The 17083-nt window shown below is 63.0% G+C and overlaps 1 protein-coding gene and 1 non-coding gene across 6 annotated transcripts; one reads left to right on the top strand and one right to left on the bottom strand.

The window, feature by feature from the left end:
* Positions 1 to 3112: 3112 nt before the first annotated feature.
* LOC114812756 lies at positions 3113 to 3209 on the bottom strand. Its single transcript, XR_003760404.1, has one exon. It is a non-coding gene; the product is annotated as a small nucleolar RNA U13 (small nucleolar RNA).
* A 268-nt stretch (positions 3210 to 3477) lies between these two features.
* On the top strand, positions 3478 to 17051 carry TTI2 (TELO2 interacting protein 2). Of its 5 annotated transcripts, none has more exons than XM_039912007.1 (8): positions 3478 to 3708; positions 6524 to 7226; positions 10348 to 10396; positions 11707 to 11799; positions 12854 to 13047; positions 13149 to 13292; positions 15317 to 15479; positions 16913 to 17051. In XM_039912007.1, the coding sequence occupies exons 2-8, from the start codon at positions 6589 to 6591 to the stop codon at positions 17027 to 17029; spliced, it is 1398 nt and encodes a 465-aa protein (XP_039767941.1). In that variant the 5' UTR covers positions 3478 to 3708; positions 6524 to 6588; the 3' UTR covers positions 17030 to 17051. The 5 variants fall into 5 exon arrangements, with proteins under 5 accessions (XP_039767941.1, XP_028920272.1, XP_028920269.1 ...); XM_029064439.2 differs by lacking the exon at positions 10348 to 10396 and adding an exon at positions 8537 to 8723 and having other exon boundaries at positions 3482 to 3691; XM_029064436.1 differs by lacking the exon at positions 10348 to 10396 and adding an exon at positions 8537 to 8723 and having other exon boundaries at positions 3482 to 3708.
* The last annotated feature ends 32 nt before the right edge of the window (positions 17052 to 17083 follow it).

The following is a 17083-nucleotide window of genomic DNA, read 5'->3' as shown; positions in this document are numbered from 1 at the left end:
ATTTATTGAGCGCTTCCGATGTGCGGAGCACTGGACTGAGCGCTTTTCGGCAACAGTCTGACCATCCCCTCTCGATTCTATTGACCGCCATCGTTCTTCCTTCCTTCCTTCCTTCCTTCCTTCCATAGTATTTATTGAGCGCTTACTATGTGCAGAGCACTGTACTAAGCGCTTGGGACGAACAGGTCGGCAACAGGTACAGTCATGGTATTCAGCTAATCATGGTATTCGTTAAGCGCTTACTATGCGCTAAGCACCGGACCCTGCGTAACGTGGCTCAGTGGAAAGAGCGCAGGCTCGGGAGTCGGAGGTCGTGGGTTCGAATCCCGGCTCTGTGACTGAGGGCGAGCGACTTTCACCTCTCTGTGCCTCAGTGATCTCTGAGTCCCTGCCGTTTGACGGGCTTACAGTTCTCGTCCGTCTCCCCCGAATTAGACCGTGAGCCCGTCCCCGTCCGTCCCCAGCGCTCAGTACAGTGCTCCGCACATCGTCGGCGCTCGAGAGATACTCTTGGACGAACGACTGAATCGTCGTCATCAGAATGATACTCGTTAGGCGCTTACTAAGAGCCCGGGCTTTGGAGTCAGAGGTCATGAGTTCGACCTCTCAGGGAGAAGCAGCGGGGCCCAGTGGGAAGAGCCCGGGCTTTGGAGTCAGGGGGCATGGGTTCGAATCCCGCCCCTGCCGCTGGGTCAGCTGGGCGACCGTGGGCAAGTCACTTCACTTCTCGGCGTCTCAGTTCCCTCATCTGTAAAATGGGGATGAAAAGCGAGCCCCCCACGTGGGACGACCCGATCCCCCTGCGTCTCCCCCAGCGCTCAGTACGGTGCTCGGCACATAGTAAGCGCTTCACGGATACCGACGTTATTATTACCTCTGGGCAGGTCACTTCACTTCTCTGGGCCTCAGTGACCTCAGCTGGAAAATGGGGACGAAGACCGGGAGCCCCACGTGGGACGACCCGATCCCCCTGCGTCTCCCCCAGCGCTCAGAACGGTGCTCGGCACATAGTAAGCGCTTCACGGATACCAAAATACCAACATTATCATCACTATGGGCCGAGCATGGATTTTTTTGTTGTTGTTTTCTTTATCTTGGGGACAATTCAAGCCGCTAATAATGTTGGTATCTGTTAAGCGCTTACTATGTGCCGAGCACCGTTCTAAGCGCTGGATAATAATGATGGCATTTGTTAAGCATTTACTATGTGCAAAGCACTGTTCTGAGCGCTGGAGAAGATACAAGGGGATCAGGTTGTCCCACGTAGGGCTCGGTCTTAATCCCCATTTTACAGTTGAGGGAACTGAGGCACAGAGGAAATGAAGTGACTTGCCCACAGTCGCCCAGCTGAGAAGTGGCAGAGTCGGGATTCGAACCCGTGACCTCTGGCTCCCAAGTCCTGGCTCTTTCCACTGAGCCACGCTGCTTCCCGCTAATCACCGTATTTGTGAAGCGCTTACTACGTGCTAAGCACTGGGGGGGGGGGTGGACCCTGGGTAACGTGGCTCAGTGGAAAGGGCGCAGGCTCGGGAGTCGGGGGGTCGTGGGTTCGAATCCCGGCTCTGCCCCTTGTCGGGTGTGTGACTGAGGACGAGCGACTTTAACCTCTCTGTGCCTCAGTGATCTCATCTGCAAGATGGGGATTAAAACCGCCAGCCCCACGTGGGACACCCCGCTCACCTTGTATCCCCCGGCGCTTAGAACAGTGCCCTGCACATAGGGAGTCAGAGGGCGTGGGTTCGAATCCCCGCTCTGCCACTTAGCTGCGGGACGAGTCGCTTCACTCGGCCTCGGTTTCCTCCTCTGTCAAATGGGGATGAAGACCGTGAGCCTCACGTGGGACCACCTGATGACCCTGCATCTCCCCCAGCGCTTAGAACGGTGCTCGGCACGTAGTAAGCGCTTAAATACCACCATTATTATTATTACGGCGCTCTGTGCGCGCTAAGCGCTCAATAAATACCATCCACTGACACAGCGGTCGAGTGGCAGAGTCGGAATTAGAACCCAGGTCCTTCCGACTCCCCGGCAGGCCCCCCCCCCCCCCCCCCAAGCTGCTTTACATTTACATCTGGAGAAGCCGCGCGGCTCCGGGGCAAGAGCCCGGGCTTGGGGGTCGGAGGTCACGGGTTCGAATCCCGCCCCTGCCGCTGGGTCAGCTGGGTGACCGTGGGCAAGTCACTTCGCTGTGCCTCAGTGACCTCATCCGGAAAACGGGGATGAAGACTGCGAGCCCCTCGTGGGACAACCCGCTGACCTTCTATCCCCCCCCCCCCCACCCCCAGCGCTTAGCACAGTGCTCGGGAAGCGCTTAATAGATAACAAATAATAGCGCTTAACTTAGTGGGCAGGGATAATAATGTTGGTATTTGTTAAGCGCTTACTATGTGCCGAGCACTGTTCTAAGCGCTGGGGTTGACATAGGGGAATCAGGTTGTCCCACGTGGGGCTCACAGTCTTCATCCCCATTTTACAGATGAGGGAACTGAGGCACAGAGAAGTTAAGTGACTCGCCCACAGTCACACAGCCGACAAGTGGCAGAGCTGGGATTCGAACTCATGAGCCCTGACTCCAAAGCCCGTGCTCTTTCCACTGAGCCACGCTGCCCTAGCTGCTTCCGCAGGGTTCGCTCCGAGCAGAAGCAGGGGAAAGAGCCACGGGCTTTGGAGTCAGAGGTCGTGGGTTCGAATCCCGCCTCGGCCACTTGTCAGCGCTTAGAACAGTGCTCGGCGCCTAGTAAGCGCTTAACAAATACCCACCTCATTATTATTATTACAGTGCGCGGCTTAGTGGAAAGAGCCCGGGGGGGGGAGGGGTCGGAGGTCATGGGTTCGAATCCCGCTTGCCTTGCGCAAGTCATTTCACCGGGCCTCAGTGACCTCATCCGGAAAATGGGGATAAGGACTGAGGCTTTACGCGGGACGAGCCCGCGATCCTGCATCTCCCCCCGACGCTTAGGACGGTGCCCGGCCCCTGCTGACCGTCTAACAAATACCAACGTTATTACAGTAATAAGCGCTCGCTGAATACTACTTAATGAGCCCTATCACTCGTAAGAAAAGCTTAATCGTATCACTCCGCGTCATAGAAAAAAAAAGGATCCGCGGTTCAGATCAGAAGGGTAATGTGCGCATGCGTAACAAAAGGGCGGCACATCTCACGCAGGCGCGTGGCAACCCAATCATCATTTTTAATGAACCGAAAGGATCATCCCCATCGACCGCCCCAGCGGCCACCCTAGCGCCTGCCAACCCCTTTTCAGCGAGGGTGACTCTTTCTCCCGGAAAAGACTTCTTTCTCGAGCTCGAACACTGTCGCCCCAAGCCCCCACCCCCTATCCCCTGCCCCTCCCGAGGACCCTTCTGTCCCTCCCAAAGCCCGCCTGGAGAGAAAGGCGCGGCGACCCCCCCCCTAACCCCGTGCGCCACGGCGTATGCAAATGAGGTCCGCGCGCCCCTCCCGCCGACTCTTCGGCTTCCTCTTGGAGCCCCTGCCGGAAAGGAGCGTCGCAAACGCGGCGGGCGCTTTACGGCCGCGTCGCGCAGCAGAATGGTAGTTCGGAAAGGAGGCTCGCGGGGGAGTCTGGGAAAGGACCAGCCCAGGAGCAAGACTTCTTGCAGGAGGAGGAAGAGGAAGAAATAATAACAATCCTCCATCTTTGGCTGCTGCGAATCTGATCGCCACCCGCCTGTGGGTCCCCGCTTTGAGTCTGTAACCTTTATTTTTGTTCTCTTTTAGATAGTTTTGCCTGGGAGCCCTCTCCCCTGCCCCTCCCCCTTTGGTGGCACGTGTTAATAATGGTGGTATTTGGGAGGCGCTTACTATGTTCTCTTCTGTTCAATAGTATTTATTGAGCGCTTACTCTGTGCAGAGCACTGTACTGAGCGCTTGGGACGAACAAGTCGGCGACAGATAGAGACGGTCCCTGCCGTTTGACGGGCTCACGGTCTCATCGGGGGAGACGGACGGACGAGAACGATGGCACTAAACAGCGTCGAGGGGAAGAACATCTCGTAAAAACCGATGGCAACTAAATAGAATCGAGGCGATGTACAATTCATCAACAAAATAAATAGGGTAACGAAAATATAGACAGTTGAGACAGAGCACTGTTCTAAGCGCTGGGGGAGACACGGGGGAATCAGGTCGTCCCACGTGGGGCTCCCCGCCTTCATCCCCATTTTCCAGATGAGGTCACTGAGGCCCGGAGAAGGGAAGTGACGGGCCCACAGTCCCGCCGCTGACGAGTGGCCGGGCTGGGATTCGAACTCATGACCTCGGACTCTCTTGCCACAGAGCCGGCCCGTAGGCAGAGAAGCAGCGTGGCCCAGTGGCAAGAGCCCGAGCTGGGGAGTCAGAGGTCGTGGGTTCTAATCCCCGCCCCGCCACTCGTCAGCTGTGGGACCTTGGGCCAGTCACTTCACTTCTCTGGGCCTCAGTTCCCTCATCGGTAAAATGGGGATGGAGACTGGGAGCCCCACGTGGGCCAACTTGATTCCCCTGTATCTGCCCCAGCGCTTAGAACGGTGCCCTGCACCTAGTCAAGCGCTTAACAACCACTAACATTATTATTATTAGAGCTGAACTGATACCATCCTCGATTCTATTCGTTGCTATTGTTCTTGGCCGTCTCCCCCGATTAGACTGTAATAATGTGGGTATAAGCCGGGATTCGAACCCGGGACCTCTGACTCCCAAGCCCGGGCTCTTTCCACTGAGCCACGCTAGTGACGATGATGATGATGATGGTATTTGTTGAGCGCTTACTACTACTACTAATGTTGTTATTTGTTAAGCGCTTACTACGTGCAGAGCACCGTGCTGAGCGCTGGGGGAGATTCGGGGTCATCAGGTTGTCCCACCTCAGGCTCCCAGTCTCGATCCCCATTTTCCAGATGCGGGAACCGAGGCCCTGAGAAGTGAAGTGACCCGCCCACGGTCACACAGCTGACAGGTGGCGGAGCTGGGATTCGAACCCATGACCTCTGACTCCCAAGCCCGGGCTCTTGCCACTGAGCCACGCTAGTGGTGATGATATTTGTCGAGCGCATACTAATAATAATGTGGCTATATGTTAAGCGCTTACTACGTGCAGAGCACCGTTCTAAGCGCTGGGGGAGATCCGGGGTCATCGGGTGGTCCCACGTGGGGCTCACGGTTTTAATCTCCATTTTACGGATGAGGGAACTGAGGCAGAGAGAAGTGAAGTGACCCGCCCACAGTCACCCAGCTGACGAGTGGCAGAGGCGGGAGTCGAACCCGTGACCCCTGACTCCCAAGCCCGGGCTCTTGCCGCTGAGCCACGCTGGGTATCTACCCCAGCACTTACTGCTTGGCACACGTACGTACCCCAGCGCTTAGCCCAGTGCCCTGCACATGGTAAGCGCTTAGCAAATACCGTAATCATTATTAATCCTTTCAATTGTATTTACTGAGCGCCTGCTGCGCGCAGAGCGCTGTACCAAGCGCTCGGGAAAGTACGACGCCCCGGCGCCTCTACCCCGCTGCCTGTCCGCCGCGTGGCCTCCGGGCGAGTCGCTTCCCTCGGCCTCAGTTGCCGCGTCTGGAGAATGGGGACGAAGACCGCGAGCTCCCCGCGGGCCAGGGCCCGCGACCGATCTAACCTCGTATCTCCGCCGGCATTTAGAGCGGCGTTGGACGCCTGTTAAAGCCCGAGGAATGCTGGAATTGTCATCATCGTCGGTGGGTTCCGCCGGGTGGGACACCCGGGGCCGAGGGAGGGTCACCGTCTCCCAACCTTTGCCACCGGTGGGTCATTTACCAGTCATAAAACGCTTCGCTGCACCGATTTTGGGGGGCGGGGGAGGAGGGATTCCTCCGTGCCAGACTTTTCTCCCGAGCTGAGGCCAGCTCCCGTCACCCTAAATCTCGTGTGCCTGGAAGTGGGCCGACGGAGGGGGAACGGCGGGGGACGAGAAGTTAGAGATCTCCAAACCGTGACCTCGCCGTGGGCAGGTGTCCGGTTTTGTTTTTTTTTTGAGCGCTTACCACGGGCAAAGCGCTAAGCGCCGGGGAGGATGCGAGGCGATCGGGTCGTCCCTCGCGGGGCTCCCAGTTTGAACCCCCGTTTTCCAGATGAGGTCACCGAGGCCCAGAGAAGCCGGGATCCGAACCCGTGACCTCTGGCCTCCCGAGCCCGGGCCCCGGCCGCTCCCGTCCCCTCCCGAGCGCTCGGTACGGCGCTCGGCCCGGTAAGCGATCAGCAAACCCGGTGGCAAGAGCCCGGGCTTGGGAGCCGGGGGTCACGGGTTCGACTCCCGCCTCTGCCGTCGGCCGCGTGACTGTGGGCGAGTGGCTTCGCTTCTCTGGGCCTCGGTTGCCTCATCTGGGAAATGGGGATTAACCGCGGGCCTCCCGTGGGACGACCTGATGACCCCGCGGCCGCCCCGGCGCTTTGGAACGGTGCCCGGCCCCCCGGTAAGCGCCTCACCCACACCGACGCTATTATCGAACGCGACGGACGGGTGAACGAGCGCCGACCCCCGTCGCTCTCTCTCGCAGGGACGCGGTTTCCTCCCGAGGGGCCGTCCCGGCGTGGCGCTCCCCGAGCTTCCCGAACGCGGGGAATGGAGCTGGCTTCCGGCCTGGAGTCCCTGCGGCTGGAAGGTGCCCCCTCGGCCTCGGGGGCCGCGGCCCCGGCGCGGGCCCTGGCCCGGATCCTGCGGCGCCTCGCCCCCCGGGGGGACCGGCCCGGGACCCCCGGGGACGCCGCGGTCAAGGACCTGCGCGCCCTGCTCCAGGGTACCGACGGGCGCCGGCTCTTCGAGGGCCCCGACGAGCCCCTGCGAGCGCTGAAGGAGGTGGCGAGGGCCCTGTGCGGCCACGCGGTCCCGCCCCGGGACGAGCCGGACGCGGGGGCCGGCGGCCCCCGGCCGGGCGACGCGGCGGAGAGGGCGGCCGAGGTGGGCTCGGCCTTCCTCCTGCTCTTGGGGAAACTGGAAACGGCCCGAGGGGCCTTGAAACCCGGCACGGCGGAGCGGGCGCTGAGCGAGCTGGCGGGCCCCGTCTACGTCTTCGCCGTCACCCACGGCCCGGAGCGGCCCTGGACCGGCCCCGGCTCCCGGACGACGAGCCGGGAGGTGTTAGCTCTGCTCCTGCGGGTCGCCGGCTGTGGTTCCGTGGCGGAATTCCTCCGAGGAGGGGACGGAGACGGCGAAGGGAATTTCTCGGGCGTCCTGGGCCTCCTCAAACCCGAACTGAACAAGTGAGCCTGCCGTGGGCGGGGGCCGCGGGCGGGGGGGGGGGGGGGGCGGGGCGCGCCGGCCGGTTCCGTCGCCCCGCGGTCTCCCCGGCGCGTGGCGCGCGGTCGGTGGGATTTACTGAGCGCTTCCCGGGAGCGGAAGCGGCGTGGCTCGGCGGAGGGAGCCCGGGCTCGGCAGTCGGGGGTCGGGGGTTCGAACCCCGGCTCCGCCGCCTGGCAGCCGTGGGACCGCGGGCGAGTCGCTTCGCTCCTCTGGGCCTCGGTCCCCTCCTCTGGAAAATGGGGATTAAGACGGCGAGCCTCACGTGGGACGACCCGATGACCCCGTGTCTCCCCCGGCGCTTAGAACGGTGCTCTGCGCGCGTAGTGAGCGCTTAACAGATACCAACATCATTATCGTTATTATAACGGACACACTCCCTGCCCACCACAAGCCTCCTTCCGGGCTAGGGGGACAGAGCGCTCAGTAAATACCGCTGCCGATGACGTCGACGCCCTGAGGGGTCAGTTTTTTCCACCGCGTGGGGGGATTGGGAATGAAAATCTGGTGACGGCTGCTTGAGCTAAATTGGGAATTCTGCCCCCGAGACGTTGAACCTTGATCGTTCGGTCAGTTGGACAATGACCCTGGGGATTTAGTTCACGGCGTGGCCTAGCGGAAAGAGCGCGGGCCTGGGAGTCAGAAGGGCCTGGCTCCTAGATCCCAGCTCCACCCTTTGTCTGCCGTGCGACCTCGGGCAAGTCCCTCGGCGTGGCTCAGCGGGAAAGAGCCCGGGCTTGGCAGTCAGAGGTCGGGGGTTCTAATCCCGGCTCCAACGGTGCTCGGCGCATAGCGGGCGCTTAACAGATACCAACGGCGGAATTTCTCTGCGCCTCAGTAGCCTCATCTGTAAAATGGGGCTCAAGACTCTGAACCCCACGTGGGCACGAACCGGGTCCAACCTGATTAATCCGTATCCATCCGGCACCCAGTACAGTGCCTGGCACATAGCGAGCGCTTAACGGATACCATTTAAAAACAGCAGCAACAGAAGAATGCTGATGTAACTGCAAAAAAAACTCCTCATCATTATTAGTACCCGCTTGAAAACTCCTAACAGGCCAAGAAAAAGAACCGAGGAGCCCGATGCCGTTTCCGGTTCGACACCCACTCGATCGGCGGGTGTCTGCCGATTAAGGAAAATTTATACCGCGGCGGGATACGCGCCGGAGATCGTAAGAGGTTGCACGGCGGGAGGAGTCTCCGGAGGCCCGGGAGCCTCCAGGTGGTGTCCCTGCCCCGATCTCCCGTTGTCCCTCTCCGCGACTTTTAGGGAATGTTGGAAGAGGAACCCCGCCACCCGGCACGTGTTCTCCTGGACGCTGCGCCAGGTCACTCGCCCCTGGCTGAGCCGCTACCTGGAAAAGGTCCTGCCCCCGGCGTTGCTCATGTCGGATGACTACCAGACGGAAAACAAAATCCTCGGGGTCGACTGCCTCCATCACATCATCCTCAACGTGGTAAGGATTCCCCGGGGATCGGGGCTGCTTGATTCCGCGGTCCGGGACTCTCCCGGGCGCTCGGAGCGCCCCGCGCGTAGCCGGCGCTCAGCCGGTACCGCCGATCGATCGACCGACGGGTAGAGCCCGTTCTCAGTTGATGAAGCGGGAGGACAGAGAGTGGCCCGTCCCTTGCCGTCATCGTCCTCGTTTTTATCGGGACTACTGAGGACGGAAGCGTAAGCGACCGATAAACCGTGCCTTTTCCCCGATTTATCTTGAACCTGCCGATGCTCTTGCGAGTTACCGTAGGAAGGTGGATCGCGTTCACTCAGTATGCCCCGCGGGAATCGTTCCCCCGGGCTTGGTTGGATCCTACCGCCGTTAAGCTCAGACGGACGCCACCTCCTCCCAACGTAGGATCCGCCCGCGTGTCCCCTTCGGCTCCGAGCTCTCCGATGCTGTGAATCTCTACCCCGTTGGGCTAGCGTCCTTCCGAACTGCGGTCCTGATCCGCGCGATTTGGCCCCGCTCGGAAGCCGTCCCACCCTAACCCCTAAGGATCTCGATGACTCCGCCGTCCTTCTCCGATGTCCTCGCCGAGATGCGGGGCCCCGGACTGCATCTGGCGTTCGGCCCCGCCCGCCCCCCGCATCCAACTTCAACCAGAGCCGTTAAGAGAGCGGAGAGACGACTGGTTTGTAAGGTTTCTAACACCTCCGACCTATCTTAAAAAAGGCTCTCTTGGTCTGACGGTCCCCGTAGCCTCTTCTAAGCCCTCCGGCACATTACTGCGAGCCCTCGAACCTTCCACCTCAAATCTCCAGTGGTCTTCAGTTGACCGTGGTGCTTATCGAGCCCCGGGGCGAACACGGTTCGGACCCGGGGCTCGCACTCCGGGGGAGGGAGGATGGGCGTGAAGAAAAGGTAAATTACAGACCTCGGCGGGGAGGGCATTGAAAACGCAAGAATCCCGAATGAGGGGCCGAACGACGGTCCCCCGGCCGCGGTCCGTGTCCCCTTCCCCCTCGACGTAATAATGCCGGCGTCCGTTAAGCGCCGACTACGTGCACGGCGCCGTTCTGAGCGCCGGGGGAGATCCAGGGTCATCGGGTCGTCCCCCGTGAGGCTCACGGTCAATCCCCATCTTCCAGAGGAGGGAACTGAGGCCCAGAGAAGTGAAGTGACTCGCCCACAGTCACCCAGCTGACAGGTGGCGGAGCCGGGAGTCGAACCCGTGACCTCTGACTCCCAAGCCCGGGCTCTTTCCACCGAGCCACGCCGCCAGCCGTAGCATCCGGCGGTCTAGCAGCTGGGGAGACTAGCTCTTTGTGGACTCCAGCTTCTGCGCGGAGCAGGGCCGGGCCTCCCGGGCCGTTCGTTCAGTCGTCTTTAGCGAGCCCTTACCCCGGGCAGAGCACCGCGCCGAGCGCTCGGGAGAGTCCAGTGCAACAAAAAACCAGACACGTTCCCTGCCCGCAACGAGCTTGCAGTCTAGAGAGGGGCAGACGGACCTCAGTACGGGTGATAATGTCGGTATCCGTTAAGCGCCCGCTACGCGCGGAGCACCGTTCTAAGCGCCGGGGGAGATACGGGGTCATCGGGTCGTCCCACGTGAGGCTCACGGTCAGTCCCCATTTTGCAGAGGAGGGAACCGAGGCCCGGAGAAGTCTGAAACGATGACAGATGAGCACGTGAGTGCTGTGGGCCCGGGAGGTGGGGAAGAGCAAAGGGAGCGAGTCGGGGTGATGCAGAAGGGAGTGGGGGAAGAGGAAAGGCGCGGCCCCTGTCCGGGCGGCGGCTCCGCTCGAATGGAGCCCAGTCATTCGTTGGTTCGATAGTATTTATTGAGCGCTCACCGCGTGCGGAGCACCGTATCGAGCGCCTGGACGGTACAGGTCGGTGACGGATAGAGACGGTCCCCGCCCTTCGACGGGCTCACGGTCTAATCGGGGGAGACGGACGGACGAGAACGACGGCGGTCGATAGAATCGAGGGGTCCCGGCCCACGCGGAGCCTCCCCTCCCCTCCCCAGACCGTCGACCGCAGCCCGTAGGTCAGAGGGGTGGGACGGCGGGACGGTCCTTCCGTCGTAGTTATCGGACGCCCACTGTGCGCAAAGCGCCGTCCCGAGCCGGCAACGCAGCCGGGTCGTCTTAGAGGAGGTGGCTCGATTCGTCAGCTGGGAACGGACCACCGGGACCGCGCGGCACGTTCACCTGGGGCGGCCGAGGAACCCGAGGCGGGACTTGCCGGCGGGAGTCCGGGCGAGCCAACTGCCGCCCCGGAGGGTCAACCCTCGGACCGTTCGGGGCGCTTTTTGGAATGGCGGTCCAGGGAACCCTCCCCTATCTAAACCTGGAAAGACGGGCCGTCCGGTCGTCTCCGACCCCTAGCGACTCCGGGGACGCGGCTCTCCCGGGCCGCCCCGCCTCCGTCCGCAATCGTTCCGGTACCGTCCCGTCGTTCCGTCCGTGGCCGGTTTGTCCGTTCCAAGCGCTCGGTACAGCGCTCGGCACATAGTGAGCGCTCAATAAATACGACCGAATGAATGAATACCGCGTCCTTAGAGTCTCCCTGGTAAAAACCAATCCGGCAGCGGTTCGCCGCCGCCTTCCGCGCGGTAAACTCGAGTCTCCGCCCTCGACTCTCTCCCGTGCCGCCGCTGCCCGGCACGGGGGAGTTTTGACTCGTAGCAGCTGGCCTCCCCCTCGCTAGCAGCGTGCCTTCGGAGTCCGAGGCCACGGGTCCGACTCCCGGCTCTGCCACTTGTCAGCCGTGTGACCGTGGGCGAGCCGCTTCACTTCTCTGGGCCTCGGTCGCCCACGGCCACCCAGCTGACGGGGAGCTCGTGAAAGGAGAGAGAGTGCTGCCGTCCGTGAAGGAAAGATTTCGGAGCGGCGGCTCCGCTCCTGCCACGTCGAACTGCCGAACGCGGCTCGCTTGCCGCCCCCCCCCCCCCCCCGCCCTTCCTTTTTAACCCGCGTTCTCCGTCTTGCTGCAGCCAGCTGCCGACCTGCGCCAGTATAACAGGGACCAGGTCGTGTACCACGCCCTCTTCAACCACCTGTACACGCCAGAGCCCAGTCTCATCCAGGTAACTGGACCCAGGGGAAGGTGGGAAGTGGATTCCGAGCGCGTCGCACGGCGCTCGGCACCTGGTAGGCGCTCAGTAGATACCGTCGAACGGATAAAGCGGGAATGGTCCGCCGAGCCTTGCCCCCGTGGACCGTCAGTTCCCGCTCGGCCCGACGTACCGGTCACCGAGGGGCGTCGCCGGTCCGGCGCGGGCACCGGTGAGGGGCGAACGACCGCGGTATCCGTCGAGTCCCCGCTAGCTGCCGAGGACCGGGGTAGATACGAGGCGATCGGGTTGGACGCGCACCCCGTTCCTCAGGGGGCCCCCGATCTCGGCCGGGGGGGGGGGGAGGACCCCGTCCCCGTCTTACGGGCGAGGAAACCGAGGCCCAGAAGTGAAGCGGTCCCGCCCGAGGACGCGCGGCGGGCAGGTGGCAGAGCCGGGATCGGGACCCGGGTCCTCTGACTCCCGGGGCCGGGCTCGCCGCTACCCGAGGGACGTCCAGAGAGCCGAGAGACGTCTCTCCGGGTCTCTGCACCGCGCCGGGGCGGTGACTTAACTGTCAGTCGACGTCAACCCGCAGTCACTTCCGCGTTGACCCGCTCGAGATTGAGACCGATCCCCGTGTCCCCCCTTCGCCTCTTCCCCCGAACCCGGTCCTCGCCGGATGAAGTCCAGGCCGGCCGTCGTGTCGGCCGGGAGGCTGCCGTCCGGCCCTTCGTTCGGCCGTGTCTCCTGAGCGCTCACCGTGTGCCGAGCCGCCGCCCTTACGTGCCGTCGTCCTTGTCCGTCGGCCCCGATCAGACCGTGAGCCCGTCAGAGGGCGGGGACCGTCTCTATCTGTTACCGATCTGTCCGTTCCGAGCGCTCGGTGCAGCGCTGTGCACATAGTGAGGGCTCGGCAGACACCATTGAACGAATACTCCTTACCGGGCTCTCGGCGAGCGCCCGGTGCACCCGCCGGACCGAGCGGCCGGCGGCGGAGGGGGCGGGGGAGTCCCGCGGCGCTGCCCTCCCTCCCTCCCTCCCTCGGTCCCCCCCGTCCTTCCCCCGGGTCCGTCCGTCCCCTCAGGCGACGCTCCGGTGCCTGCTGGCCCTGCTGCCCGTCGTGGAGGGCCCCCTGCGCTGGCAGGCCGCCGCCCCCGGCCCGCGCTCCCACTCCCCGACGGACGACGTGCTGCGGCTGGTGCTGACCCACATGGAGCCGGAGCGGCGCCTGCTGCTGAGGAGGGTCTACGCCGGGAGCCTGCCCGCTTTCGTGGAGAGGTGAGGGGCCGGCCGGGACCGCCCTCCCCCCCCCCCCCCCCCCGGCGCCCCCCCCTCCCCGCCCGGCCCTTCTGAGCGCTCCCCTCCTCCCCGCCGGGCAGCCTGGGGATCCTGACGGCGCGGCACCTGAAGAGGCTGGAGCGGGTCGTCGTGAGCTACCTGGAGGTGTACGACGGGCCCGAGGAGGAAGCCCGCTTGGCCATTCTGGAGACCTTGAAAGTCACCATCCGGCACGCCTGGCCCAGGTAGGACCCGCCCCGGGGGGGGAGGCGGCCCCTCTCGCACCCGCCCCCGGGGAGCGGGGCGGCCCGGACCGGCGACCGCCTCTCCGGGCACCTCGGGGGGTGCCCGGAGACGGGCGATGGGATCGAGGACGGGTGGGCCCGACGGGTCCGTACGCGTCTCTCGTTTATTTAGGTTAGATAGATTATGATCTGTGTATGTGTTGTGTATCGTTCACGTATATTATTCGTATACTGGGATATAATCTTTATACGGGATGTATAATGATATATAATAGTATATATACCAGCGTATACGATACGTAATAATAGATTATGTAATTTATTATTATAAAACACGATGTTAGTAATATATAATGTATTCGTATATCATATACTGCAATCTATGATTTATATTATACATATATTAAATTAGATCAATTTAGAGGTCATGGGTTCGAATCCCCGCCCCGCCGCTCGGCGGCGGCGTGGCCGCGGGCGAGTCGCTTCGCCTCCCCGAGCTTCGGTCCCCTCGTCTGTAAAACGGGGATTAAGACCGTGAGCCTCGTGTGGGACGACCCGATCACCCTGTATATCCCAGCGCTTCGAACAGCGCTCTGCACATAGTGAGCGCTCAGTAAACACCAGCGTTACTGTCGTCTGGCTCCTCCGGACCGTAAGCTCCGCGGGGGCCGGGAAGGCGTCTCAGTGATAGCGACGTTACCGTTGCGATGATAACGGCGATCGTGTCGGTCAAGCGCTTCCGTTCCGGCCACCGTGCTAAGCGCCGGGGTGGATCCGGACGGAGTCCATCGCCGTCCCCGTCCCACGCGGGGCTCGCGGTCTCGGTCCCCTCTTTACGGGTCACCGAGGAGGGAGGTGACTCGCCCGAGGTCACGTACCGGACTCTCCCGAGCGCTTAGGAGAGCGCCGTGCCCACGGCGGGCACTCGGGCGATACGACTGACCGTGGCCTCGGGCGAGTCGCTTGATTTCTCGGTGCCCCTCTTAACCTCGTGTAAATTGGGGATTAAGACCGCGAGCCCCGTGTGGGACAGGGACCGCGTCCGACCCCCTGGACGGTGTCCGACCTCGTCCCTGCCCCCAGCACGTAGTGTATAAGCTTATGTAGCTGTACCCAGCTATTAAGCTCATAGTGAGCGCTTAATAAACCACCCTCCCCCCCCCCCAAAAAGGAGGGGGCCGGCCCAGAGCCGTGAGGCAGCAGAGTCTCGTGGAAAAAGCGTGGCCGGGAGTCGGGCGGCCTGGGTTTCGATACCGGCTCCACCGCCCGACTGTCGGGCCAGTCATTTAACCTCAGCGTGCCTCAGTCTCCTCCTCTGTAAAATGGGGGTCGAGGACCCGTTTCTCCCTCCTACTCCTGCCGCGAGCCCCACGTTGAACGGGTTGCGTCCGACCTGACGGACCCACGTATCGACCTCTCGTGTATTCTTCTCGTATTAACCCCTGTACGAGAAGCAGCGTGGCGCGGCGGAAGGAGCCCGGGCTCGGGAGTCGGAGGGCGTGGGGTCGCGTCCCGGCCCCGCCACTCGTCAGCCGTGGGACCGCGGGCGAGTCGCTTCGCTTCTCTGGGCCCCGGTTGGTTACCTCATCTGTCAGATGGGGACGAAGACCGGGAGCCCCACGGGGGGCGACCTGATCCCCCCGTGTCCACCCCGGCGCTCAGAACGGTGCTCGGCACGTAGCGAGCGCTTAACCGATACCAGCGTTATCGTTATATCTACTCCCACGCTCAGTCCAGTGCTCGACGTAAAGGCTCGGTGGAACGCCACGGTGATCCCGGCCCTCCGCAGACCGTGCCCGTTTCCGCGCGCGCCGCCCGGACTGTTGCTTGGCGCTACCCGTCTCCCTCGGCCGCGCCAGGCCCGTCAGACCCCGGTGCGGTCTGGGAGGGACCCGTAACGAGGCGGGGAGGAATCAGAGCTGGCGGGGAGAGAACGGTTCACCGCGCCCCGACCGCTCAAGCGCCTCGGCCCGGGGGCCGGGCTGACCGGGTTTCCCCTCCCCGTCCCGTCCCCCGCGGGCCAGAGTGCCCCGCAGGCTCGACGTCCTGCTGAAGGCCCTGTTGAAGATGGTGTGCGACGTGGCGCGGGACCGCAGCCTGACGCCCGAGCCCGTGAAGGCCGCCCTCCTGGAGGAGGCCACCGGATGTCTCATCCTCCTGGACCGCTGCTGTGGAGGCCGGGTGAAGGTACGTGAGGGGGCACCTCGGCTCCCACCCCGCGCCCGCGCCCGGTCCCTCCCCGGCGGTGACGGCCCCCCGCGGAGGACCGCGCGTGGACGCTGCTCCCCGCCTTCCACCTGGGAAGTTGGGGAGTTGAGGCGACGGGTTACCAACGATGGGACGGCGGTATCGGCGCGTCCCCTCGGCGCCTGGGGTGCGCGCAGGGCGGGCTCTAGCGGGCGGCCGCGCGGTCGAGTCGTCGGACGCCGCCAGTGCGGTTCTCCCCCCCCATCACGGACACCCGCCCGACCTCCCCACGGGGCTTTCGGGGCCGTGCGTCCCCGTCGCCTTCCGGAGACTTGGTTGGAGGAACCTCCCCGTGGGCAGAGACCGCGTCTACGCACCGTTGCGGCGGACTCTCCGCGGCGCTTGGCACGGTCCCCTGCACCCCCTAAGCAAGGACCGAGGTCCTGCCACGTCGCGTGTCTGCTAACTCTGCTCTATTTAAGGCTCCCGAGCGTTCCGTACGGTGCTCTGCACGCCGTAAACGCTCGGTGCCGTCGATCGATCGAACCCGAGAGGAAGCGCTTAGGGAGTTAGGTCTGGGTAACGCTGGGGCGGGTCCCACAAGTCGGCGGTGGGAACTGGGGAAGGCCAAGAGGGGCGGTAGGACGGGGGCTAACCAGGATGGGAGATGAGGGCGCAGGGCGGCGGGAATTTTCGAAAGCGGGGCCACGTCGGCGTCTTCCTCCAGCCGGGGAGAGCGCGGTGGGGATGGGCGGCGGAGAACGGGTGCCCTCTCCCCCTCTCCGGTAATCTGAAAACCGTCCGGGGCAGCGGAGGGCAGAGGGCTCGGCTCAGGACGGACTCCAGGCACGGAGGGAGTCGAGGTTATTGGTGAGAAAGGCCTTTTCTTACCCTTGGAGATTTCAGAGGGCGAAAGAAAAAAATCCGGTGGCAAGCACAAGTCCCGAGCTTCGCGAGGAGACCGCCGGAAGGACGAGGGTGCGGATAGCGGGCTTGGGCCTGCGTTTCCGGTAGCCCCCAGCTGGGGTGCCGGGAAGGCCACTGCCGGTGACCCGGCGGCCTGAGCTTACTCTGAATACTCAGGCCGGGGCCCCTTCTCAGTTAAACCCGAGGTCAGACTCTAACGGTCAACGGTAGAAAGCCAAAGGATAGTACGACTTTCTCCTTCCTTACCACCTAACTGTCGGTTTGGAAACGCCTCGCCTCGTCTCCCGACCGTGGAGGGAGAGCGAAGGGTGGTCACCAGCGTAAGGTCGAAGTACGCCAAAAATCTCACGGCTCGCGGCGGGAGGCGGCTCCGGGCGGCCGACACACCCACGCGCTCTCTCTCTTTCTCCCGTTCCCGGGTCTTGCCCCCCCCCCCCCCCCCCGCCGCACCCAACTAGAGGGGGAGGGGAAACGGAACGTGCCCGAGCCCCTTTTCCCTCTTTCAGGATCTCCTGGCCCCGCTTCTCCACAGCTGTGAAGACGGCAAGGTCCGGGACTGCGTCAGGAAAGTCCGAGACGCCGACGGACCCCCCCCGGATGGAACCGAACGCGATGCCGTTTAAAGTTTCGCTCTTTTATTCGAAAGGTCTGTCGTCGTCGTTTCTCCCTTCCGGCCC

Source organism: Ornithorhynchus anatinus, chromosome 5, assembly GCF_004115215.2.
Source record: "Ornithorhynchus anatinus isolate Pmale09 chromosome 5, mOrnAna1.pri.v4, whole genome shotgun sequence".
NCBI lineage: Eukaryota > Metazoa > Chordata > Mammalia > Monotremata > Ornithorhynchidae > Ornithorhynchus > Ornithorhynchus anatinus.
The sequence above is the reverse complement of the archived record's forward strand: the minus strand, read 5'-3'. Positions and strand labels throughout refer to the sequence as shown.